Source organism: Meriones unguiculatus, chromosome 20 (assembly GCF_030254825.1).
Source record: "Meriones unguiculatus strain TT.TT164.6M chromosome 20, Bangor_MerUng_6.1, whole genome shotgun sequence".
Classification (NCBI taxonomy): domain Eukaryota; kingdom Metazoa; phylum Chordata; class Mammalia; order Rodentia; family Muridae; genus Meriones; species Meriones unguiculatus.
The window spans coordinates 28226101-28253091 of record NC_083367.1 but is presented as its reverse complement, the minus strand read 5'-3'; the positions used below and the strand labels follow the sequence as shown (position 1 = coordinate 28253091).

At 39.7% G+C, this 26991-nt stretch overlaps 1 protein-coding gene across 7 annotated transcripts in view; it reads right to left on the bottom strand.

Moving 5' to 3' along the window:
• The window catches only part of Ptprk (protein tyrosine phosphatase receptor type K), a 515071-nt gene that overhangs the window by 381276 nt on the left and 106804 nt on the right, over positions 1 to 26991 (bottom strand). For all 7 annotated transcript variants that reach the window (XM_060373717.1, XM_060373711.1, XM_060373712.1 and 4 more), the window contains exon 2: positions 10646 to 10768. In XM_060373717.1, the coding sequence (XP_060229700.1) occupies positions 10646 to 10768 (123 nt within the window). The remainder of the gene's footprint in view (positions 1 to 10645; positions 10769 to 26991) is intronic.

Here is a 26991-nt window from a genome sequence, read left to right as displayed (position 1 = left end):
TAACACAGGCTGATTCCTGGCAAGTGGAGACTTCATTTTTTTTCCACATTATTCAAGTATGTATTTATTCAAATAAAATATTTGCGATGATATGTTTTAGGTACCATCATTGCGAATCTCTGAAGTGGAACTGGGATGAATCCAGGAATGCTATATTGGCTTCTCTCCTTCAGCTTTCTTTCTAATGAGACTTCATTTTTATGAGCAAGGACATGTTCACACTCAGAAATTACATGGGTGAAGTATTTGAAATAGGCATGAAGTTTTCAATCTGTTTTCTTAGTGTCTTAATAAAAAAAAAAAATCACCAGGTTTGCTTGTTTGTTTGAAGGATTGGAATGACAGAGGTTTGGAAATTCCAGATCCGTCCTGCCATGGCGCCATTACAGTCCCCTGCTTTTTCTCTATTCAGCGCCCCACTACCACACTACTCCAATAACCTCTGTCTGGCTATGGGCATTAAGATAAGGAGGCACTGCATTCAGTCCGGACTCCACAAAGGCAAGAAGACGATCTAGCTGGAAAGTCAGCAGTGAGGATCTCTTGCTTCCTTTTAATGCTGATTGGTGAACACTCAAACAGGAGATACAAACGGGAGCAATTAGACTACAGAGTACCTGGTAATTCTGCGGATAGAAAGAGGCATGATGTATACCAACGCACTCAAAACAGGGTTCTTGAGTATCAATCTGCCCTCCCCGGGGCTGGGGATATTACTCAGTTGGTAGAGGGCTTGCCACAAAAACACGAGGATCCAATTTCAACAGCCCCAAACCTAAGTAAAAAAGCCTTTAGAGGCTCTTACAATCCCCCCATGCTGAGGAATAAAGAGAAGGTGAAGGATGTCTGCGGTTTGCTGGCCAGCTAGCCTTGCCAAACTAGCGAGCTCTAGGTACAGAAAAACAGTCTCTCAACAATCTAACAGGATGAGGCTGGAGAGACAGCGCCACAATTAAAAGCACTTGCTACTCTTTCCGAGAACCCAGGGTCGTTGCCCAACACCCACTCGAAAGCCCACAAGCACGCACAAGGCCAGCTGAGCCTCTTCTGGCCTCCGTGCGCACCATGTATGCACGTAGTGCACCAGCATACATGCAGCAAAACGCTCATCCACATAAAAGAAACATAGATAAACTGAAAAACAAAACAAAACAAAAAACAGCACACACAGGAGGGTAAGGGACCAAGAGAAACCATTGACCTCTGGCAATCTACAGACATGCACGTGCAGACACTCAAGCACACACGCACACAGGCGTGTGCGCATACACACATCACACGCACACACATACACACAACTGCCAACTCTGTTTCATACTTAATAAGCAAGTATTGAAGAACGCGGTGGGAAACCAAGAAACCCCACAAGCAAAATTAGTGCACTCTTTGAAACTCTGCTATTGAAGGTGCTTCACATGGCCCTTCAAAAAGCCATCAGCGTCCTTTTACGTGGCTAAGTGAAGAGGTAACAGTCTTGTAGACCTCTCTCAGTTGCCATAGGCTCTAAGCACACAAAACACAGAGATTTTCTTGAGAAATGCTTCTCGGTCAATAATTTCCTCTTTAGGAAAGAGGAGAGAGCCCTTTAACACATGTGATCATGCTCTCAGCTGGAATTAGGTTTGAAGGCCAACAGTCTTCCACGAGGGTAGAGCACACTGGATATAATCTATCTAGCCTATGAACATATTTTGCGTCGTGATATGCTGACAGCGTTGATTTCATACAGAGTTTTACAAAATCGCTATTGTAGTTATTCGTCTTTTGTTCCTTTGAGGCCTTTTTTATTCCCATGTGGTCCTTCCTGTGTTTGGGAGCTAATATGCTCTCAACCTCAGATACACAGTGGCATCAGGAGACAAGTTTATTTTTAGAAAGGTAGAATATAAGGTCATAACTACAGCTTAAGTCACCACCTTCATCCCAGGGAAAGTAATTTTGTTTCTCTGGACTATGTATTGATTTTAAGGTACATGTTAAAGATGGCTGCATGGACTTTGAAAATGACTCTTATTCTTATCTGTAATTCATGTAGGAGGTCAGACACTCTCTCGTTGTGACACCAATATAATTCTTTTTCTCTCTGTCTTTTAATACTTGGCTGCTCGCTTTTCCCCTGTGAGATGTATTGGAACATGTCTAGGTTAGATACACCATGTGCCTGAAATAGCAGGGGGAAAGTCCAGTCTCAGCATGCCACTTCTGTCCTCTGTAATTTAGACATTCTTCATGCTGCATTTATGTCCATAAGGGTAATAGTCTTTGCATTAAAAAGAAGCTGCTCCTTGGTGGCTTACCCTCCAAGCACTCCCTATCAGCTTTCACTCCCTCACCTTGTACTGCCTTCCAACTCTTTGTTGTCTTTAACACACAACTCAAATGTGGTAAACTATCCTGTCTGCAATCAAGGCAAAAACACCAAAAAAGACCCAATGATGACACGGTTTTGAAGAGCATATTGAAATAAGCTCATGATTCTTTTTCTTTTTTTCTTTTTTGATCCAAGAATAATAACTTTTTAATTTATTTTTTTAATTTATTCACTTAACATCCCAATTGTAACCCGCTCCCTCATCTCCTCTCAGGCCTATCCTCCCACTTTCTTCCCCACCATCCCTCCTAGTACACAGAGAGGGGAAGTCCTCCTCCCCTACCACTTGACCCCAGCCTATCAAGTCTTATTAGGATTGCCTCCATCCTCTTCTTCTGTGGCCTGGCTAGGCCGCCCTACCAGGGGAAAGTGATCAAAGAGCATGCATCAGAGTCCATGTCAGTGACAGCCCCTGCTCCCTTCCTAGGGAATCCCACATAAAGTCTGAGCTGCATATCAGCTACATCACTTATAAGTCAATATTGGCCATAGAATACAGGAAAAGCATACTACAATCCACAAACCTAAAGAAGCTAAAAAACAAGGAGGACCCTAGGGAGGATGCTTAATTCTCATTTGGAAGGGCAAATAGAATAGACACCAGAAGTGGCTAAAGAGAGGGAACAGGACAGGAGCCTACCACAGATGTTCTCTGAAAGACTCCACCCCGCAAGGGATCAAAGCAGATGCTCAGACTCTCAGCCAAACTTTGGGGAGAGTGCAGGGAATATTATGGAAGATTGGGGGAATAGAAGGAGCTGGAGGGGACAGGAGCTCCACAAGGTGACCAATAAAGCCAAAACTCTGAGCCCAGGGGGTCCTGCAGAGACTGATGCATCAGCCAAGGACCGTGCATGGAGAGGACCTAGACCCCTTGCTCAGATGGTAGCCCATAACTCTTGTCCTAAAATACACCACTTTAAACAAAGCCTTAAAATTATTTTTTTAATTTATTTATTATTTATACAACATTCTGCCTACACACCAGATTTTACTATAGATGGTTCTGAGCCACCATGTGGTTGACTGGGAATTGAACTCAGGACCTTCGGAAGAACAGCAAGTGTTCTTAACCTCTGAGCCATCTCTCCAGCCCCATTAAAATTATTTTTAAATGCTGATTTTTCTCAGATTTCCTGGGTTTCTTCTCCTGGCACACAGGATCTGATGATACAGCGGAAAGTATGTGTCTCTAAAGGCTGTTTAGACCAACAGATGACCAGTGTTCATCAAAGAACTAAAAATAACATAAGGGTAAATAAAAGAACAGAACCTCAGCCCAAAGGACAAGCATCTCGGGAGGAAGCTCCGGAGCTCAGGAGCCATTCCAGCCTCCATGAATCTTACAGGATATTTCCCTTGAAGAGTAACAGTCACTCAATTGAAGCTTTATCGTTCTAAAAACAAGCAGTGTTTTATTTTTATTTCTACAGTAGTAGAAAATCATGGTAGATTAAATAAGTAACACTACACAGTGCACTTAAATACCTATGCTGGAGTCAACAAAATGTGTCAGTTGGGCTCTAATGAAACAGGAGCAAGGTGGTACTGTGTGAGTTACAGATCTTTCCTTGTAAGCATGTCCAGTATACTCTACTCATCTCAATAGCACAGATTTTATAGGGCCTCTTAGGAGGATTAAAAATGCATGCATGTAAGGGGCTGGAGAGATGGCTCAGTGGTTAAGAGCAGTGTCTGCTCTTCTAAAAGGTGTGGGTTCAATTCCCAGCACCAACACGGCAGCTCACAACTGGCTGTAATGCCAATTTCAAGGGGTCTGACACTTTCACACTAATGCACATAAAATAAAATTGAATAAATTATTTTTTAAAAAAATGCACATAAGAGCCAGGCGTGGTGGCTCATGCCCTGTGATTCCAGCACTCTGGGAGGCAGAGGCAGGCAGATTGCTGTTAGTTTGAGACCAGCCTGGTCTATGAAGCACGTCCAGGACAGCCAAGGCTATACAGAGAAACCCCATCTCGAAAAAACAAAACAAAAAAATGCATATACAGCATGTGCAATGGTTCAGTGGGTAGAGATTTGTCATGAAAGCATTGAGACTGTAGATTGAATCTCCAGACCGACATAAACCTGGACGTCATAGGTCACAGCTACAATACCAAGACTTCTCTGGCAAGATAGGTGAAGAGAGATTCAAAATACTACAAGTACATGGTCCAACTAGACTAATAAACATAACAAAACAGGTGAGATATCCAGTTTCAATCAAAACACGCACACCCAAGGCTATCCTTGGACCCTCCGACCTTCACACACATACCATTACACAGCTACACACACACACACACACACACACACACACACACCACATACATACACAGAGTTTCCTAGTATAATAAAACCCAGGTATCTTGACTCAGAGGTGCATGTATGAAAGGGTTTGAGTTTGAAAAACCAGTTTTAACCTTTACCTTAGACCCTTAGGACACTAAGTGTTCCTCATAGTAGCCGCCTTGATAAAGCTGGAGTGTCGACAGACTAGGGTCATTAAGTACAGAATGTAAGTTCCCTATAAATGCTGTCGTACGTATTAAATTGTAGGCATCAATGTTTCCATTTTCACTACATCATTCTCGCAGAAGTACCAAACCCAGTGACTCATGAGCATGTTCCTGTTGAATATGCAAGCAGACTGAAGCTCTCAGAATAAGAATGAAAGCATTGTTTTAACAACCTGGCTAATAAAACCTGTTTAATATCTAAAAAAACAAAGACACGGTTTTAAAAGCAACAAGTTAATATAAAGGCTCATTTCTTAGCACTGTTCCCATCTCCTCGTCTCCTGTATAATTTCATGTTTCCTAAATTTTAAGGTTATAAATTTCTGAATCACACCTCACTAACTTTTACAAGACAGAGGAATGGTTTTCTCCTTCAATCTTCTGGTTAATCTGAAATAGAGGTTTTATTTTTAATAACATACAATATATGCAAGCTAAATTAAAAACTCCATGCAGTGATTTATATTATGAGTAGTAGAAAGAAGAAAGTTAAAGGTGGACTCTAATGTACTCATAATTTTAAATACTGCCAAAGAGGCACTCTAGAGACTCTAAAGAAAAATTCAATTAATCATTTCAGAGAAACATGTTCAAAAGAAAAAGCAGTTACAATTTCAGTGAAAGGCAAATGTATTGACATGTCAGTCACATCTCTCACTCTCACATCGAGAACAGAACAGATAGTCAAATGGGCAAATGAATTTGTTTCATGCGGTCATAAGCATCAAAGAATATTTGACAATCAAGATCACAGACATAAATGTGTGTTAGATCAAAGAACAATCTCCAGTTCTATCCATCACACGCATGCTCTGTGGTTTATCTTCTATAGTGATAAAACAGGTTTCTGTGCAGACGACTGGCAAGTCTGACAGGCAAGGCAGAGAACGCGCCGATCCTCCCCTAAAAACAACTGTCATTTAAACATATCAAAAATAGATGATAGCACTTACGAGTGCAAAAGTTGACTGAATAAATTACAATCTTCTGGTCATGCTGAAACCTCTCATTACAATGTTTAGGAAACAAAAATTTGTATTCAATATTTCCCTGTAAGAAGAGAGAAAAACTTCCCGAAGTGATGGACAAATTATTTTATTTATTTGCCGTATGGTGTGTTCGTATGGTGTGCTGGAGGATGGGGCTGCCTGGCGAGAAGCCTGAGTTTTACCTTCTATCACACTCTGCCTTATTTCAATGAGACAGGGGTCTCCCACTGAACCTGACACTCATTTTGTCAGCTGGGCTGAGAGGCCAGCGACAGACACTGGGCAGGTCTCCACCCACAATTCTCGAGTAAAAGACACATAAAGTCATGCCCAGCTTTCTATGTAGGTAACGAGGACTTGGGTCTTCATGCTTTCACAGCAAACATTCTGACCCACTGAGGCATATCCTCAGCCCTTTGAACAAAACTACTAAACATTGTGTTTTAGAAGCTGCCATTTTTGTCTAAAGAAAATAAAGCGATGTCTTTAGAAACTGAAAGTTTTTCAGCATGCTATTTGTGCATGATGATATTATAGGTCAGTGAGGAAAAAAATATATAATAAAACTGAAAATCTGAGAATACCATCAACTGATGTATGTACAAAGTAAAGCTAGGGTCTATCGTAGCTCTATGAGGGCAGAGGCAGAGTTCCACAGCAGTCAGGAAGCTCCTCACTCATCAGGTGTTCACGTGTAGATCAGGAAAAATGGGTAAGATTTTGGTGAATGTTTAACTGGTCAAGCAATCAATCACCTAATATAATTCCAAAGATGAAACAGGGTGAGATGAAGTGTAGAAAAAAATAAAAGTTCGATACCATTTGAGGCCTTCTGTAATGTATCTCTTTTGCTAACCCACAACATTATAATCATTATTCTAGTTTCGCATTAGTAAGCTTGTGAACACTAGTCTTACTTACTTGTCATCCTTTAATAAGTTAGAAGACACGGACAGAAAAACACACAATTCACCATCAGGTCAATAACCAGGGCATTTGGCATCCAAGTATCTCCTCCATGCCTCCTCCCAATGCCCTCCTGAAAGCACTGCCATGCAGACTTCTAACTCATCAATCAGCCTGCCAACTTTTAAATGTTTATGGAGCTCAAACACAATACTGACTCTTGTGTCTGATTTTATTCCATGATATTTGTGAAGCCCATCAATATTGCTACTTATAGCACGAGTCAGTTCATGGACATTGTGATGTGATATTCATTTCATTATATGAAGCCACTCCCAAGCTTTGGAACTCGGGCTGTTATCATCTTGAAACTATTAAGAACGTTAGTGCATACATTCATAGGTTCTCTAAATTAACATGTGTGTTCAGTTCCTCTGGGCTTCCATCCAAGAATGGATTAGCTGCCCATTAGGTTGTATAACTAGGCTATGCAGATTTAGAGTCTACGGTAGCCTGAGAAGCTTCCTCTTGGTCTAAATTGTTCTTGGAGACACCTGGGGTCCTGGGGAGACACCTGGTGTCACGGGGAGCAGCGGTTTCTCATTACAGCTTTACCTGGCATTTCATTGATGAGTAGCTGCTCCAGTTTTCATACAGCTTTTGCCTACAGGACTCATTTAGGAATGCTTCTTCTGCAGGCTATTTTCAAACATTTAATGGTCTTTTTGCTGTCATTATTATTATCTAACAGGCTAAGAACTGCTCTGGAATGTGGCAAGCAGTCACGTAACAGATTTCTCAAGAGAAGTTATTTCCTTGTTTTCTTTATTCTCCCCTCAGTATTCCAAACTGCTTATTCCCCATTTCCTTTTTTTTTAATCCTCTAAAGGCCAATAAAAAGTCAATAATTGACGATGTCCAAGTATTGCAGAGTTTCAATACTGTATCTGCTTCAGACAGACAGAGAAACAAATTCAGGAGAAACAAATGACAGGAGGCCAGGGTGCTTTGAATTGCTTAGCTGTTTTTGTTTCTATTTATGTGTTTTCAGTAAACAAAGTGAGCAGGACTATCTATCTGTGTGAAAAGATAAATTATAGGTAATTAAATTTTTTAATAAATTTATATATTTTACGTATGCAAGTGTTTTGCATACATATATGTTTATATACCGTGTACATGCCTGGTACCCATGGAAATCAGAAGAGGGCATCAGATCCCCAGGAAGCTATGATTGCTGGAGCTGGGACACCAGTCTTCTAAAAGAACAAGTGCTCTTAACAGCTGAGGCAACTCTCCAGAACAAGTCATGAAAAGTTAGTCTAATGTGTCCTCTTTGCCAATATATACACAGATTAATGCTCACTCAGCTCTTTAAAAGAATATCAGAAGGAAAATAGAAAAACAATACCATGTGAAGTGAACTAAATAGGGTTAGGGAGATAATCTAGTTAGTACAGTTCTCGCCATTCAAGTATGAGAACCTTGCTTCCAGTTCCCACAGCAAAGACTAGGAAGGAAGGAAGGAAGGAAGGAAGGAAGGAAGGAAGGAAGGAAGGAAGGAAGGAAGATGCTGAATGTGACTGAGGCACTTGAAACTTTATAATCCAAACTGGAGAAGGTGAGACAGGAGGACCCATTGATCAACCAGATAAGCAACTCGGGCAAGCTCCAGACCAATTGGAGATGCTGTCTAAAACTCCAAGACAGACAGGTCTTAAGTCCCTAAGAACAGCACCCAAGATTGTCATCTTGTCCCCACATGCAGACACACACGTGTGCAGGTGGTCCCATGTGCATATAAAACACATAAATAAAACAGGAATACACACAAATACTTCTCTCCCTTCTCCTCACACTAAACAGAATCACATTCTGCAAAACATAAAAATAAATAAATAAAAATAGTGTCCATGACCTTTTCCCTTCTTTGCATGATTAATTATTTAATGTGCTATTAATTGAGGGATATGGCTGAATTTGAAACACTTTCATTTTCTGCGCATATTATCCTCACTGTAACCGATGATTAAGTAATTGTGTAAAAGGTGAGCCAACAAGGTCATCCGAACGTTCTCTTCAGCACTCATTACCCACCATCAATAGCAATTAGTAATGGCAACATTTCCATAAATCAACGTCTTTCTGATTATTCTCTGATGATAAACAGTCAGAATGTGTGCATTTGGCCCACCTTTTTAATATTACATGAAAAATTTCATCTAAATATACCACTGAGAATACTCAAGTGAAAACATAAAGAGGCTTTTTTCATCAAAATGAACCAGAATAATAATTTATGTACCTGTGAACAACTACAAACCAATACACAAACGAAGTTAGTGTCAGGGTCAAGTACAAGAAATCATGGGTGTCAGCTGAAGACTGGTCATCGATGTATTCCTCCAGAAATAAAACTATGCCTTAGTCTGGCCTCAAAGGAGCCATTTGCCTGCTCAGCCAGGGAAAGCTACAATTCAGAATAAAAAGCAGACTTCATCCTGGCATCCATCACAGAATAGAACTATACAAAATATTTCCCAGCAACGTACTCACTTTATTCATTTACAATTTATTCATTTACAATTCTCATTTAAATATCTATAGTTTGGATTTGATTTTATTTGCTTTGAGTGCTTGGCATTTTCTGCTGATTATCATCAATGCTTTCTCTTTTTTGTGTTTATGAACCATGTTAACTAGCAAGGCTTTTTAATCAATAACCAGAATTGATATTTGCACTTCCAGTGGTGATATCTGCAACTCACGGTCAATTATGAAGGTCACTTTGAATTTGTAGAGAAATCAATTTGAACTATTTTTATGTAATTGTAATAAAATACTAAAATGATACTTCAAAAGGAATTACTGGTAGAAAGTCAACATTAGCTGTATGATTTATAGCATAATGAAAGGCTATTATCTTTCATATATACATGATTTATATATAATTATTTGCTTCTTTCTAGACATCACCTGTTCTCTTATCTACAATTATTTAAACTTTATGTTTATGTTTCTGATTTTTATAATTAATCAGGTTCTTACTGAACACATCTTAGAATTAGTTCCAAATTACTGTGTAGCACTGAAAGAATAATTAGTCTCATGTTGTATTAAGTCGAAAGTATATTCTAGCATGCTATCTTGACATGCTTTTCACAAATCACAGAAAAATGATGACCTGTCTTGAGCAATCAGAAACTACGCCACCTTATAAAATCAAAAGTCAACACCCATAACAAGTTCTAGGTGAATAAGAAACAGGTCTATGGCCTATTTCTACAATATCTACTCAGAAAATATCTCCGCTTAGTAATTTTGTCTCCAAGGCATCTCTCTACAGAGCAATTGATATACTTATGTTCTGTGTGAGAATGAGACTGTTTACCTCCTGGTCTAGCAAGCCTTTGCCTACAGTCTAACTACATCACACCTGTGAAATATGATCACAGATTTGCCAAATCATTGAATCTCATGGTAATATATTTTTGTACAATTTTTGTTTGTTCTTGGTTTTTCCTTTTTGCTAATTTTACTTTGTCATTTTGACCTCTTATATATGGAACCAAAAAAAAAAAAAAACCCAGAAAAAAATTGCTAATGTTTAGAAAGTTACTTTTTTTTTTTCCTAAGCCAAAAGAAAGACGTAATAAGAATTCTTTAAGTATAGAGGAGGGGTTATAGAGCATTGAGAGGGGAGAGTAATGAATATCTTAAGATTTTCAGATGTGACCAAATAGACCCATAAATGAGCTTAATATAACAAATTGTTGCTGTTACATATGAAGTGAGGAAATCTTGTTTATTCTGAAACTGTTCCACGAACGCTGAGTTAGGAGAATGCATCTCACCTTGAGGCATTTCGGGGGGCAGGTAATGGGGTTCCTGTGCACTGACATGGACCCACTCAAAGTCATCGTATAAATCCTGGTGGTAGTCGCAGGCCCCCGGCCCATCGTCAAAGGTGCATCCACCTAGAAAGGGAAGCAAAGATCATGGTTACAGTCTAGCCACCTTTTCTTCATGTAAGAGAAGCATTAAAGAAGCAAGTGCTAGGATGAAACATGCAATTAGCAGGTGTCAATGACACCCGTGTTGAACGCTACTCCCTTCAAAAATTCAATACAAACAGAAACCTCACACACTCTCGTTGTCGGAGCCCCAGAAGGAAAACTGAAGTTATAAATTACTTTAAAGGTATACATGATGAGGCTTTTCTTCAGTTTATAGAGCTGCCATGTAAACATGGTTGACAGCTTTACTGGAAAAGGAGTAAGAAGTGCGGAAACTTTCTTTGCAAGGCAAGTTCAAAACTGTGAAGTTCATATTTCAACCTTATCAACCCCTTGACTTAAAAGATGTCTAAGAGCTGGGCGGTGGCGGTGCAATCTTTAATCGCAGTGGTTGGGAGGGAGAAGCGGGTGAAGTTCTGTGAGTTCAAGGCCAGCCTGGTCTACAGAGCCAGTTCCAGGACATTCAGGGTTACACAGGGTTGCTTTTCTCTACACCATGTCTAGAGAAAAGCAAACAATGACAACAACAAACAAACAAACAAATATAAAGGTGCCTATGATGTCTACTATAGCAAATAAAATACAAAAAGCTTACCAGGATCTAAATAATGCTTGAGGTCTGGGCTAGGCTCTTCTGTAGATTATTGAGATTATTCTCAAACACAGCCAGGTTTTAAAGGGAGGAAAACTGAAGCATAAATGGATCAGATTGGTCTGTGACCAAGCTCAGGATTAGGCTTTGATTAAAAACCTGAGTTTTTAGGGTCCAAGCAGCCTTTCCCCCTTACATCAGCCACCTCTCAGCCTCCCTGGCTTTACAGTCAGTTATGACTGTGCAGCCAAAGGAAAATGATTATGTTTGCTTCTTAGGCCATCTACAAAGGGGACACACAAGTCAACTTATTCCATTCACTCAAGTCAGGAAAATAAGAAGTGGCCTGTACGTCTAATCTTGAAAGAAAATGGATTACAACTAATGAAAATCTAGCAGTGGCTTTAATGAGAAAAACCAATAACCTGCCTCCTTTCAAGTGTCTTATTTGTTTAGTTACCATGGAGATCTGTGTGGAGAAACGTTCTCAGGTAAGCAATAACACTAACAGGGGGTAAACTTCAAGCCATTAAATTCCTCTCACTCTCCTTCCAAAGTTTGTCAATTTGGATAGTGGTGAAAGACAGTCTTAACAATAACAGAGAGCAGCTGCATCAAAGACAAAACTGTAAAGGACAGAGAAAACCACAACCTTTCTCCAAAGCAGAACATACTGCGGGTATTCTCAAGTCTCTCTTATGACTACAGTCATCCTTCACTCTAACCCAAAGCCCAACAGATGGAATACGTGTCGTCTTTTAAATGTGCTTAAAATGATTGTGTTACATAGGCTTTAATGAAAGATGATATACTTTTCATTTAAAATTAATTTCATTTAAATTTTATTTTATTCATTTAAAACCCATAAAAGTAGTTTGCTAGGAAATGCATCTTTACATCGTAAAGAAAAAGGTTTTCTCACAAATAGAATTTGCTATCACAAACCCAAAAAGAGTTACAACTTTGCAGTGTATGCCTTCAGGGTCCCCATTACCCTTTACACAGGATCTGGCCACCCTCTGTATATAAATTTAAACTACGAGTGGAAATCACATTGACTCATTTGGAAGACAAATGGCTGTAATTGTTGCCCTTCATAGATATGGTTAATTTTAGACTCCAGCATTCTGATTAACGGTAACAGGAGGAATAGCTACACGAAATAAGTAGGTAAAAGCTTCATGTCAACACTATATCAGAAATGAGTCATAAGGATCGTGAAATCATTAACTGATCAACTTGACTTGCATAATAAAAACAATCATTGAATATGAATCAATTTCTACTTTACAATAAGTTCTAATCCAAGAGTTACACAATCCTATTCACCATATAGGAAGCAAATTTATAAAAACCCGCTCTAGAACATTCTTACAATTAGTCTTGTAATATTTTTTCTAAGAGTTTCTAGGTCCAAATTATTAAGGACTAGTGAAGTGAAGACAAAGTGTGGAGGGTAAGAAAAAGAATACAATAATAATAATAACTCCAGGCTGGTGAATGAAAGAGAAAGATACATGTGGTAACAAGGTGATCAAAATTCTAAAGAAACCTAAAGAAAAGACTGCAGTCACTGAGTCAGCTTCACTAAGTTTCACCTAAGGAAGGAAGGATGTACCAAGGAAAGAAAGGCAAGTATCTCTCCCAGTAAATCCAATCCCAGATCTTAGAAATGTGCTATCCTTTTTCTAAGCATCTCCTCTTCCATTGCAACTTAAATATTCTCCAAAACCTTTTCCTAAGTCTTGACCCTTCTTACTGAGAAAAGAAGAAAAGTAATGCATAAAAAGTGATAGTTCAAAAAAATAAAAATAAGATTGAAAACAGGAAAAAAAAAAAAAGCAAAGAAAGTTAATGTCTGCATAAAAGAACATGATATTGTCAGGAGCCCCAAAACACTTCTGAATAACAACTATGAAAATCATGGAGAGGTAAGGCAGAAACAACTTAATACGAAAGGTTTCAGATGTCAGAAAAGGAAAGTATATATTAGTCTACAATTGCATTAAAATTGTGAAAAGATTTTATCCAGAGATACACTGAGAATACTATACATCCTGCAGCCACATGGAATACAAAAAAGCAATGAGATAAACTGAGGGAGAAATAAATTTCAATCTTATAGCACATCCACACGGGACACCTCTTATCCTGTTTCACTGGGAGGGAGGGTTGGTGAGGGGAAGAGGCAAGGGGAAAGGTAGGCTTGCTGGGGGGGGGGGGGGATTTGCATATGCTAGATAAGCTGCTCTACCATAAGTTTCATCTCCAGTCCTAACATAGATCCTGAGCAAATTCTACCATAACATATCCCTATTGATTATTTCAGAGTCAACACAAGCTTCTATGACATACGAGTCCCCAAACACATGTTCCTGAAATACAGTATCTGAGAGAAAAATGTCCCTGGCCATGTAGTGGCACACACCTTTAGTCCTAGCACATAGGAGACAGAAGCAGGTGGATATCTGAGTGTAAGGCCAGCTTGGTCTCCGTAGTGAGTTCCAGCCCAGCCTCATCATCTCAAAAATAAAACAGAGTTGTCAAAGTGTGGTTCTCTAGAGTTCTCTGACAGTGATTCCTACCATGGAGAATCCATGAGCTCATTAAAGTTTTAGGATTGGGGAGATTAGAGGATTAGAGATCCAGAGCCAAAATTATCTTGAGGTTCCTTAATAGTCATTTATTGGCAGCCCCTTTATTGGGATTTACCATGATATTGACTATTAGACATAACACATGCCTCGGGAATTTGGTCAGATAACTAAGTGACTAGCACACCACTAGGTTATATGAACATTCATGCTGAAAAAGTCATCAACACCTAAGACCCCTGCCAGGCAGTTCCTGCTTTGCAGTGACCTGTGGGCATACATGGATTCATGACCATCTTTTCTTCTATGACAAAGAGAGAAAGGGGGGTGGCCAGTCACTTCTATACTGCACTGGGGTGTGTCATTCGGGGCAAACCGAGTCCATGTTCCCAAGCCACGGTCGTTTGTATGTGGCTCCGAATAAACTCATTCCTTTTGGAGTAAGAGCTGCACAGCTATAATTCATAAACAAAAATATACCTAATAAACCTAAAGTTTTCCTCAACTGTAGGAACAGCAGGTGGAAAACCTCAACTGGTGCTGACGACGTTCTGTTCTGCAGAGAAGAAATATGAAGGGGGGCCACCTTCTGCTCTCAGTTATGCTATTTGCTTCTGGTGATAAAGCAACAGATGGGTAGCTGCAAATCACACCGGAGCAGTCAGGACCACGGTACTTGACCCTGGAGAACTGCTTTGGAAAAACATCGCAGATTGCTGATGGTCCTCCACTGATCGATCACTCAGATAGGGGGCAGCTCCATCATCACAAGTGTCTGTTCACATTGCAGTAAGCCATGTAAGGAAGGGCCTCTGCACCCAGGTTTACTGAATACAGAAATCAGACTGATTCTTCTCTTTTTATTCCTAAACTGCTCATTGGAAGGATTAGGTGCTAAGTAGCATTCAGTAGTACCATCCCTCTTTTACACACATGCACACACACACCTACCTTCTGTCCCCAGTGCTTAAATATTGAGATTTTAGAGATTCTTCATCAGTTTAGTATTTCTATATAATGAATTTCAAAGATTTTGACCCTCAATTCCCCTTCCCCAGCTCCTTTCCCCCTCCCTACATCACCTTTATTCTCAATGAGTGCCTCTTTCCTTCTACATTTCCTTCTATGTTCCTGTCTTCTTTGTGCATGTAACCCACTAAATTTAAATTAATTTACTTGCCCAATCATGAGTGGAAAAAATTTTTCCGTGAAGAAAGGACAGTTCATCTGTGACTACACGGTGAAGTGACACTCCCCCAGCCCCCAACAAGCAATGATTGCTTATAGTCCCTCTGGCTGGCATGGAGCTCAAGGGCCCTTCATGGAAGGACTCTTGAACATTTGTTTAAGAACATGGTATGTGCATGAGGGAACATGGAACAGAGACCCTTTCTGAAAAATTATGAGGAAAAGTAGTTATACTAAAACACTTGGAGGCCAGCGACATGGCAAAAAATGTGAGGGCTTTTGCTGCCAAGTCTAATGACCTGAATTCAATTAAGCAAGCTACATGAAGAACAAAACCAAATCCCCCAAAGTTTTATTCTCTCCTCTTCCTCTCTCTCAGAAAATACATAAATATAGACAGATAAATGGAAGGATGAATAGACAGATAGTTGATCATACATACATGATCGATAGACTGATAGATGATAAAGATAGATGATAGATACATACATACATGCATAGATGACAAACAGACAGATGATTAATAGATAGATAGTAGACGATTGATGTAAAAGCACTTTTTCAAAACCCAAATCCTCTCTAAAGCCAAGCCTTATGTAGTTTTTGTCTTCTTTTCTTATTTTTTTGCTTTGTTATTGTTTCGTTGGTTGGTTTTCCTGGTGTTTTGAAAGAGGGTCTCATGTAACCTAGGCTGGCCTTAAACTTATAATGTAGCTGAGGATAGCCTTGCTCCTGAATCCTCTTGCCTTCCCTTGCCCAGTTCAGGGATTACAGGTCTGAGTCAATGTATCCAGTGTTGTGGCCCTAAGAAAAGTAGTACCAACACTGTAGCTAAACTACATACTTTGTCCTGAAGCCAAGATTTTTAATAATACCCAGGTTCCAGTTAATTTTAAGTTTGAGCCACAAAAAAAGTTTACAGTCGCAGGGAGGAGATGAGGGAGGGAGGAGAGGATTGAGAGAGAAAGAGGGAGGGGGCTACAGCTGGGATACAAGTGAATGTATAAAATTATTTAAAAATAAAAATAAAAGTATACAGTCATTAAGGCCAGGGCAGCTTGCTCTGCATGATCTGTGAGGAGTGAAGAGTGGGGTTTGAAAAGACATAGTAGCAGAATCTTTCCCATTCTTCCTTCCAGGACACTCACCCCTTCATCATTTCCTAAAGGAAACAAGCAGAATTTACTGCTCACTGTTCTTACTGCTTCCATAAAACAATCTTGATTTAGCTGTAGACGTGGAAAACTTTCTTGTTATCTTAAAGCATGGGAGGAGACTATATTCCTTTCAAAGAACATATGGAAAGTCATAGAATATATGTTCGAAAATGCAATACCCTTAGTATATCTGTATGGTGATTCTCAGAGAAATTTAAAAAAAAATCAACCTTCACTAGTTGTGAACTAAGAAAGAATATACAGATTTGTTCACTGAGGTGGCAATCTACTTCAAATGATGTCCCCTCATTCATTTTCAAGAGGAAAATTAAGTCAGCATACAAATCTGTACCAGAAACAGTATTAAACAAGCTTTGAATGTGTCCCCTTTAATTGTGCTAATCAGATATCACAATGTAAAGGGCTGGAGAGATGGCTCAGTGATTAAGAGCATATAGTGCTATAACAAGCAAGAATTCAACAAGTTCAGGGGACTCCCAGATGTCTTCAACTCCGGCTCCCAAGGGATCTTATGCTCATGTGAATACAATCCCACACAGACCTCCAATTAAAATAACACAAATTAGATCTAAAGAAGGGAAGTACAATATAAATTCACTGGAATGAAGTCAACATGCCCAAAGAAGCCAGTACACCTCACCAACATAATTCTGACAGATAGAAAAGAGACTTTTTATTCTTGACTGATGTTCCAGTTGATCGGAGCAGATCTTTATTCTCAGAAAAAAAGACCTTATTTTGAAAAGTACAGAAATGACTTTTAGGTAGCGTTCCTCTGAAAAATGGTGGGATGTCTTAACAGATTTCTGTTTCCTGTTAACTCCACACTTCTGGGGAATACTGAATGTACAAAATGAGAATTGACAGACACAATCAATGCCCAGGTAGTATGTGTGTATGTCAGCTCTAAAGACAAGCAACACTTGTTCCTCAATTTGTGTCCAAAAACTAAAATGTACACACACAACAAATATTCAAGTTCATATAAAGAGTTTATGTCTTTAGAAGAAGAAAAATGAATCATAATATGTCATTCTAATTTTATGACACTGAGGACCTTAGGTGGGTAAAAACTTAGAAGATTTATAAATGAGAGTTTTAAAAAGATAATCAATCCAGACTCAGAGGAAAACCTTTTGTGCTGCTTGCAATTAATTAGTATGTGAAAATATTACCTGAACCTAGCACCTTGAAAAGGAAAAGAAAATCCTAACATGCTTCTTTGAATCAAAAGCTATCATTTTGGGGTAGGGTAGGTAGGAGTAACTTTTATTGATGAGAAAAGAACTCATTTCAAACACACCCATTGAATATCAAACTGTTCCTCCCTGGAGTTCCACCTCTAGCTGAAAATACATGCTTAATATGTATAATTCAATATTTCGTAGCTAGTAAGACTTCTTATTTAAATTGTCTAGGATTCAAAGCAAATTCTATATTTTGGCCGCATAACCATGCTTCAGAATGAGCGAATTAACCAAAATGAAGAAAGAAGCTCAATTACACACCCCTCCTTCTCTTCAAAGAAGTAACATTCAAATACCCTATACCTCAATTCATGAGACCGAAGGAATTTTTAGGAACCTAGCAATATATATCTAGACACAGCATGCAGCTTAGCTAAGTACACACCACAAAGAGGAGAGCATCCTTCCTGGGTGTGATGGCTAATCTGACTGTCAACTTGCAAGATACCCAACCCCCTAGAAAAGAGAGTTCTGGGAAAGTCAGTGAAGGAGTTTCTGGGTTCCTGAGATGGGAGGACCCACCGTAAAAGTGGGCTGTGAAATGGGGTCAGAGCCAGAATAAAAAAGAGAATGTGAACAGAGCACTAGCATCTCTCTGGTCTCTGCCTGCAGCTATGAAGGGACCAGCTGCCTCATGTCCTTGCTGGGCGACACCCCCACTTTCGTGACAGTTCTGTGTGCCTCTTCCAATGAACCTTCTTTTCTTAGGTTGCTTCTTCTCCAGTGCTGTGATCACAGAAATTTTTAAAAAGTAACTAATACGTCCCATAGTTATAAAGGTCTGTCTGGTTAGTAATTTCAACAAATAATTGTATTTAAGTAGGGTGAGTTGAGGTAAACATTTTGCAGCATAGCACTATCCTGTTGGCTTGCAAGCTTCATGTTTCATCTCTTTCATAATGAACACAAACAAGCTATGTTGTTGGGTTTTTTTACTTTGTTTTCTTACACTTTTATGAAAATATAATTAGTTCACTTCCCCTTCCTCTTTCCTTTCCTCTTCCCCTTTCTCTTTTGCTTCCCTTTCTTCTCTCCAGCCTCTTCCATTTTCTCTCCCACGAACCCCTCCCATGCTTCCAACTCTCAAATTGGCAGCCTCTTTTTCTTTATTATTCTTACATGTGCACATACATAAACAAATATATAAATGCAACCTGCTGAGTTCACTTCTGTTGTATATGTGTATATGGCTTTGGGCTGACCACTCGGTTCTAAATAACCCAATCAGGGGTTCTCCCCTGGGAGAGGCTAATGCTCCTCTCTCAGCAGTCACTAGTTGCCCGGAGTTCTCTGTCTAGCACTGGAATCTCACAGACTTTGGGAACTTTAAAAACTATACTAAACCATTTTTTTTTAAATAACAGCAAATTTTGTTCTGACAGTATTTGCTACTGCTGTCACACTAACTGTGGGATTAAAAAAAAAAAAAGGGTTTGGTTTGGTTTTTACCAAGAGTGAATGTGTGCACACAGATTCCTTTTCTTATCTTTATCTTTTAACTATTCCAGAAAAAAAAAAAAGCCCATCCTTTGCATTTAGCATGAGATACACAATCTTAAGAAAACCACTGAACGAAGTAATTGAGAATAAATGTAGTGAAAAATAAAATTCCCGACTGAAGCCATGTTTACATTATGGTAAAACTGGAACCCACCCAAGCTCAACCTTAAGCCTTTCTTTGTTTTGTTTGTCAGGAGGAATTGCTGGTGGGTTTCACTGCATCCACAGCTGACAAGCTCTGGCTTATCTCTGCAGTTGCTCCTGCTCCCACTCCGGCAGGGCTGACAGATCATCTTTCTCTAGGAAGGGAGTTCTGAGAGGTTGAAGCCATGGAGAGCAAAATTCCAAGACCCAGCCTTGTAGAAGGAGGCAAGAGCCTGTTTGGAATTTCAGATTTCAGATCAGACTGGAGAAGCCATCTAAAACATTCCCAATCGCATTTTAAGATTAACAGTTCACTGAAGACTTTGAAAAACACCTAAAAATAATCATAGTAATATTAGAAACTAATTTAGATAACTAATAAGCATCTCAAAAGACAGCAAAACTGTTGTTTTCCGTACGTTCCACATAAATGGAACCCTTTTACTACCAAAATATCTTAAACTTGATTTATATGCAAGATATACAATCCAATATTTGAGTTTTTCATAGTTCTTAAAAAGAAGAGGTTCTTTTATTTTTGTGTGTATGTGCATGGTGTTTGTGTGTGTGTGTGTGTGTGTGTGTGTGTGTGTATCTGTGTGGGAAAATGTGCATACCCCAGCATACACGGAGGCCACAGGAAGCTATCCACTGTCCTGCTCTATCACTTTCCACCTTACTTCTCTGAGGCAGTGTCTGTCCTGAGCCCAGACTAGACTGACCACCAGCAAGTTCTGGTAACCTACCCCTCCCCCCCCAACTCACACACACACACACACACACACAGTGCTGGCATTACAGAAGACTGCAAGGCCAAGCCCAGCTTTTAATATGGGAGCTAGAGATCTGAACTCAGGTCCTCATAACTGTTCTTACCCAGCAAGTCATCTCCCCTGGCCCTTAAAACATTCTTAATAGTGAAGACGTATGCTTTACTACGCCATTTTCTGAAGTTATAACAAGAAAATTACCTATCATTATCACTTCAGCCAATACATTAGCTGATGCTATTCAATCCATTAGTTCACTCTAAATGTCGCTAAAGACAGTCTGGCTTCCTTCCAGGCCCACAGCAAACAAGCCATTCCTGTAAGGAGCACTGATCATCTTTCAAACAAGTGGATATGGTTAATATTTCGGTGGGACTGACACATAAAATAAAAATCTCCCAAGCAGCAAAACAGCACAGCTATGGAGACATTTGAGTGTCGTTGGATGTGAGAGGCCATTTCTAACTTAAAGGAGAGTCAAGTGGGAGAACCCCAAATAGAGTTCATGTTAAATTCGGCCACTCTAGCCTGCCTGAGTCGTCTTCTTTCTGGTTTCTATACCCTTGCGAAGGAAGCTGAACTTGAGCTTCCCACCTCTACTTTCACCAAGTACTTAGGAATTTTATACTTCTTATGTGAAAACTCTCCATAGATCCTGAACATCAGAGGCTAAGTACAGGGCACACTGAAGTTACTCTGAAGTTACGGTTTGGCTTAGGAAACCGTTCCTATGATTGCTCTAAGTACATGTGAAATTTGTAATGTAAAATAACTAATAATTTGGAAAGTGAGAAAAGAAAATCTGAGTTTAGAGCTACACCCCACAGTTAGACAGTTATAACTCCAATGAAGATCAAAAATGAGTCACCACCGATAACTCCCCAGGAAAACTCCTAAAACATTAAAAACTTGACATCATGATACATAACTATGTGTTTTTTTTTAAATGACCTTAAATCACATATCAACATACTTAAGAAAAAAATCTGATCCTTATTACTCATATGTGGAAAAACTATAATATATAGCATGTTAGATGACAGAAAAATTGGTGAGAAAAACTGTTGGTGCAGAAAAGGTAGCTGTGAGGTAAAGAATAACTAAAAGAAGCAGGTTGACTGCCTTATATTGTGGTCTCGAGCAGGTCCTCCCAGGGCACGAGCAAGAGAATTTACACAGACTTGAAATATCATCTCACTAAGTTTGAAAACTAGCTGCTGATACAATGAAATCTATTTAATTGATTTCCTCTCCCAACAATTGCTCCAAAGCATTTCATCCAGTTCTAACATTTATCAAATTGAGAGGTTTACTGAAAAAAAAAGAAAATATCTTTCTTCAGAATGGAATATAGACACAGGTTTGTTTTTTTTTTTTTTTTTTTTTTTGGTTTTGCCTTTTTTTTTTTTTTAATTTCCTATATAAGGGGAGAAGCTGGGAAATAAGATTTGAATAATAGATGAAAGGCAGAGCCCGTGTGGAGGTGGCATTTGAAGTCAAGCATCTCGGTGCATCCTGATGGCTTTCATGCCTCGCTTCCCACCTCAAGCCAGAGCTCACACCTCTGAATGTTCAAACAGTAAAAACAAATAAAATAATATATATTACTTCAGTCTGAGACACAGAATATTGTTTTCAAAATGACCTCAAATTATGTCTCCACAAACTTAAAAAAATACAGAATCTTTACTACTCGTCTGAGGGAAAACAATGACAGAAGCTAGAGGCATGCACACCTCGTTTGCCAAAGCACTGCCTCAGACTGGGCTAACAATACAAGTGCAACCAAATCTCAAGTAACTTTGTGATTTAGGTCCCTCTAACCCAATAGTTTCACCTCCACAAATAAACTTGCACGTACTCTGTCCTGAATTCTCCCAGTCACGGTTAGAGCTATCAACTCTCTCAATTAAAACACAAATTTCAAGGGCATCCAAAGACAACAGGACTACCTTCAAACTTGAAGAGCAATGAAAGCAGCCCAGCTTCGGAAGGTGTCCTTAGACTCTGAGCTCAGTACAGCATGAGGTGCTAAACAAAGAGTAAGTCACCAGGGAGACAAACACTAAACATTAGCAATTGATGAAGACAATGCAGATGTTATCAATCACATAGGAAGCAGTGATCATATGAGCATATGATGAAGAGAGCAAGAAGACAAGAGGTCTAGTAAGAAATCCTTAATCACAGGCAGAAACAAAGAAAAGAAAGTATCACAAGAATGTGTAACACAAAAACATCCCTCTTTGCCCATGTCAGGTAGCTATTTAGCCTACTGAGAAAGATAGAAACACGGCTTGTGAGGGGTGATGTTTTATATCTATGATATGCTCAGGATGAGTGCAACAGCAGGGTTACATCAGCCAAAGTCAAAAGTATCAAAACAGAAGAATGGTTTTAAGGACACTGTCCCGGTATTCTGGTATCCTACCATATCTACTCTGTGGTACTTGTGACCACTTGACCCCTCATCTGCAGGTAGAACCTGACGGCAGAATGGATGAGGGTAAAATGGAGCTAGGCGTATCTCCAGCATTCTTGCTGCAGCTTCTAATGCACACTTACACTTGAAGTGTATTGCTCCCCAACAATAAGTGTTGTCCAGTGATGGCAGCTCACCAGTTACCTTCTTCCTCTTGTATAACGCAAAGGGATGGGCTGTGTTTCTTATGAGGAGCTGTCTTGCAGGTACCCTCAGCATCTTATAAAACAGATGAAAGAATGTGGTTTTGCTGGAGACACTGGTCGTGATAGGATTATGTTTCTAACAAACACAGGAAGTAATAAAAAGTGGAAGATTTGTCAAGTGGCCATATGCCCCAGTGTGGCTCCTGTGACAAGAAGCAGCCCTATGCTAGAGGCTCTAAGAATGGCCGCCAAACCTGACTTGGGCCTCCTTATTATACCTCCAAGGGAGAACTGAGAATAAAACTTTATAGAACTATAAAACACAGGTGCAGAAGGCACAGGGGAAAGGAACTGCAGGCTGAATGACTGGAGGTAGACAAGCTTCCCAGTCCAACCACTCACCCGGCTGAGGGTGGACCTTCCTTGGTAAAACTTCTTTTCCAGGCAGTGATTTATAACCATAAGCACAAACATGGCCTCTAAAGAAAGACAGAGAAGAACTACAAAGTAAAGCCCCACAAGGACCCAGGATATCAGGAACATCACGATGTTTCCAAGTTTCAGTGTTACCTGGAGGAGTCAGATCTCTATGAGTCATCATTTTATTATTTAGCTATAAAATAGACTCAAATTTCATTTTCTGCAGGAACATGGACATAATGGCAAAAAGGACATGAAGTGAAATGAGACAGGAAGGTAAAAACAAACAGTTTTTATATCATGTTCTCATTCACATGTGGATGCTAAATTTGTTGACTTTGTGGAAGTAGAGAGTAGAGTAATGATCGTCTGTGGCCAGAGGAGAGGAGAAGGGAGGAAGTCGGATAATAGGCTCCCAAACACAGAGAGAGCTGAGCACCAGTGTGTTCTGCCAGGGTTCCCAACAATTCATTATATACTTACTTAAAAAAAAAACAAATCAAGAGAGTTGTGGGATTACCAACACACACACTGGCCTAAGAACACATGTGCACACAGTATTTAAGGAGGAGGAAATCTGGTTGTCCTAATTTGATTTATATAGGTTATATTCAAATTGTCACTCTGTACTCCATAAATACGCTTAACTTTTTTAAATGTGCAAAATGCAACCCCTTTACTTCTGTAGAAAGACATGGCTCTCATTTAGACAGTACATTTGTTTAAAGAAGGTGCAATTAAAATAAAGAAGGTGCAATTTACTTCAATTTTCTGAAAATTAGAGTCCAATAATATTGATAATATTTGTGGAGAGGTAAAATGGGGAAAAAAGAGGGGAGCAAATACAAGTGAGCGTGTAAAGATACACACGTACACACACACACATGAAGATGTACTACTTTGTACATCAACAGAGAAAAGAAGAATATTGGATTCTTCATAAAGGAGATTTTAAAAGTTTGGCTCTCAAATTGAGAACACTAATACACTAACTCAGATCAGTGCTCAGCTCCACCCTGCACCTATTGTCCAGGCCCGAGCAAACAGAAGCACCAGCAAATTACAACCCATGCCACTTGAAATGTAGTTTTATAATTACAATCTTTAAATGCATTAGAATTTCACAAACAAAGCACAGAATGGCTCTGTGGATCTCAAAGGAGATTAATGAAAATATTTGGTCAGAATACAAATGAAGTGTAAAGCCAACAGCTATTTTTAAAAGACACAAAATAGTTCACACATATAGGAAGCACTAAATAAACAACAGGGGTCTTTTCATTTAAAAGTGCACATACAATCCAACCAGGCAGAGAGATTAAGTGCTAATATTTTGTCTTGAGTTTCCTTTAAGCCTTCCCCATATCATATATCCTTGCTGTTTGCAGCTGATATTTAGGAAACCCACTGCTTCTTTAGAAATATGCATTTGCCAACTATTTCATTAATGACCTAAATAAATACAATAATTTTGCAGCCGATGCTACTGGAACTTCTAAGTACAAATTCCTAATCACTAAATGATGGTATTTTCTCCTTCCTGTGCCTAATTACTAAAATCTGTAAGAATTTCTAAGTGGTCTGGGCAATGGCAGAACATGACACATGCTATTTATTAGTGCTCTCTCTCTATTAGCTGAAGATAGCTGATTGCATATTAGTTGGTCCGTTCATCTTTGGTGCTCGTTTTACGTTAGGACCTTCTGAGTTTATTTACTCTGCTGCAGAGAAAGTGGTAGGCACGACAGGAGCGTCGCCCGCCTCCGTTATAGGACATTTTTTGAGACATGCTAACCACAGCAGGAGAAGGCTGTGAGGTTCCAGAAAAGGTCACTGAAGCAGGTATTTCTGCAGTACAGTTGCAAACCGCACCAGGAGCAACAGCACGTGCAGGATGACACACAGCCAATGACTACGAGGTGGCTGTCGCGTGCTGGGCCCTGTCCTAAGCACGTTATATGAAATGATGGAATTAATTTTTCGTACTAAAATGGTGAGTTCAGGTTGGTGAGGGAGCTCAGTCAGTAACCTGCTTTGTTGTGCAAGCACGAAGGCCAGCTGCAACCCCCAGAACCCATGTAGAAACAGCCAACCACACCCTGGTAATTCCAGCAACAAGGACTGAGGCCTTGTGTCAGGACCCTACTTCAAAAGACACAGTGACTGTGCAAGGACACTAAAGATCTTCTGACCCTGACAAGCAGGTGCACGCTTGAACACATACAAGATGTTCATTTTGATGAGTATATACTATAAGATGTGTATCTCACAGGAATATAAGATATTTTATATTCCTATTCTACTTGTTAAGAAATTAAGATAAGAGCCAGGTGGTGTTACACGCCTTTAATCCCAGCACTCAGGAGTGACAGGCAGGCAGATATCTGTGAATTCCAAGCCTGCCTTGTCTACAGAGTGAGTTCCAGGACAGACAGGGCTATACAAAGAGAAGCTCTGTCTCAAAATACCAGAGAGAGAGGGAGACAGAGAAAGAGAAGAAATGAAACTAAGATAATAACAACTCAACTTGTTCAAGGTCATTTTGGTAGTAAGGAACCAAGCCAGGGTCCAAGCCGAAGCAAAGCCAACATTTCCAAACTCTCCTCAAATGGCTGGAAATAAGTGCTTCAAAGGGAAACGTTAAGATCAAACTGTAGGAGAGAGCCAACTGGCAAGCAAGGCAGGAGCCAGCCAAAACTGCAGACTCAACAGTAAACACCACCGGCCTTCAAGCAAATGCAGAAACAATCTATGAAGAGAGATATATTCTTGCACAAAGGAGGCCAATTTCAAGAGTTCTCATTGGAGAGGTGAATTGCATGCTCCAAACACTCCCACTGGGTGGAGAATGGCTTCCTCTTGGCCCAGGAACCTCACTGACTTCTCAAACCCATGAATTTGAAGTAAGTGGCTGGCACTAGTTGCCTGTACGCCCTTCTCCCTGCTTCTTCTTTGGCAAAGAGGAGGAGGGAGGCTGGGATTGTTTTTAGCAGCTGAGACCCAGCTGTCTACTCTCCATTCAGGCACCAGGAATTTGGGCAGCCCTTGGGAGATGTCATTTCCAAGCAAGAAATTGTCAGGAGAGCATGGATACGTGTCTCTTTCACTTAGTGTCTCTTTGTGTAATGAATATTTTTAGCTCAGTTTATTTGAGCATCTCCAAGCCATATATTTCCTCTGCAGTAAAGGGCATCTGTTTACCTTACTAGAAGGGGCTATTTAGGATGCAACTGTATTTAAGCCACCTACATATCTCTGATGCAGGACAACCCAATGATACTGAGGCATAACTTCTGACAGAGATCAAAGCAAATATAGAAAAAAAACAAAAAACAAAAACAACAGTATCTGTCAAGCATCTGTCTGCAGAGAGCAGAGAGGAATAATGCAAATATATGTCTGTATATTCCTTTCTCTATAGAGTCCACTCTAGTAACACCCAGGGCTCCACCTCAGTTCATTTACTTAAAGGAATTTAACATGTGGAAGAGCTGCAAAGGTTCTCAAGGTTCACTGGGCATGATTCTCCACCCTTCTTAGGAATGTCCTGTAAAGTCCCAGGACAGACGGCCTCTGTGCATCTGCTTCAACACTTTCTACCATCTTGAACTTAAGAAAGGGGAGGGTCTCGGTAAGAGCCAGTATTTCTCTGGAGTGTCTCAGGAAACACATTCCTCCTGTGGAGTGTCACCGCACTTTTGAGAAATCAGGCCTCGCCAAACTCCTCCTTCTTTGAGTCACACACCCAGTACATTCAAAAGAAGAGCAGGCTTTGGCATAATGTAAGCATCCTGTTCTAACCAAGACCACAACCCATGTAAGTTAGGTCACTTAAAAAATGAATAAAAAAGAAAAATAAAAAGGAAAAAGCTCCATTTCTCTTAACTTTTCCTCATACAGATTCCTGTCTATTTCATTTTTTT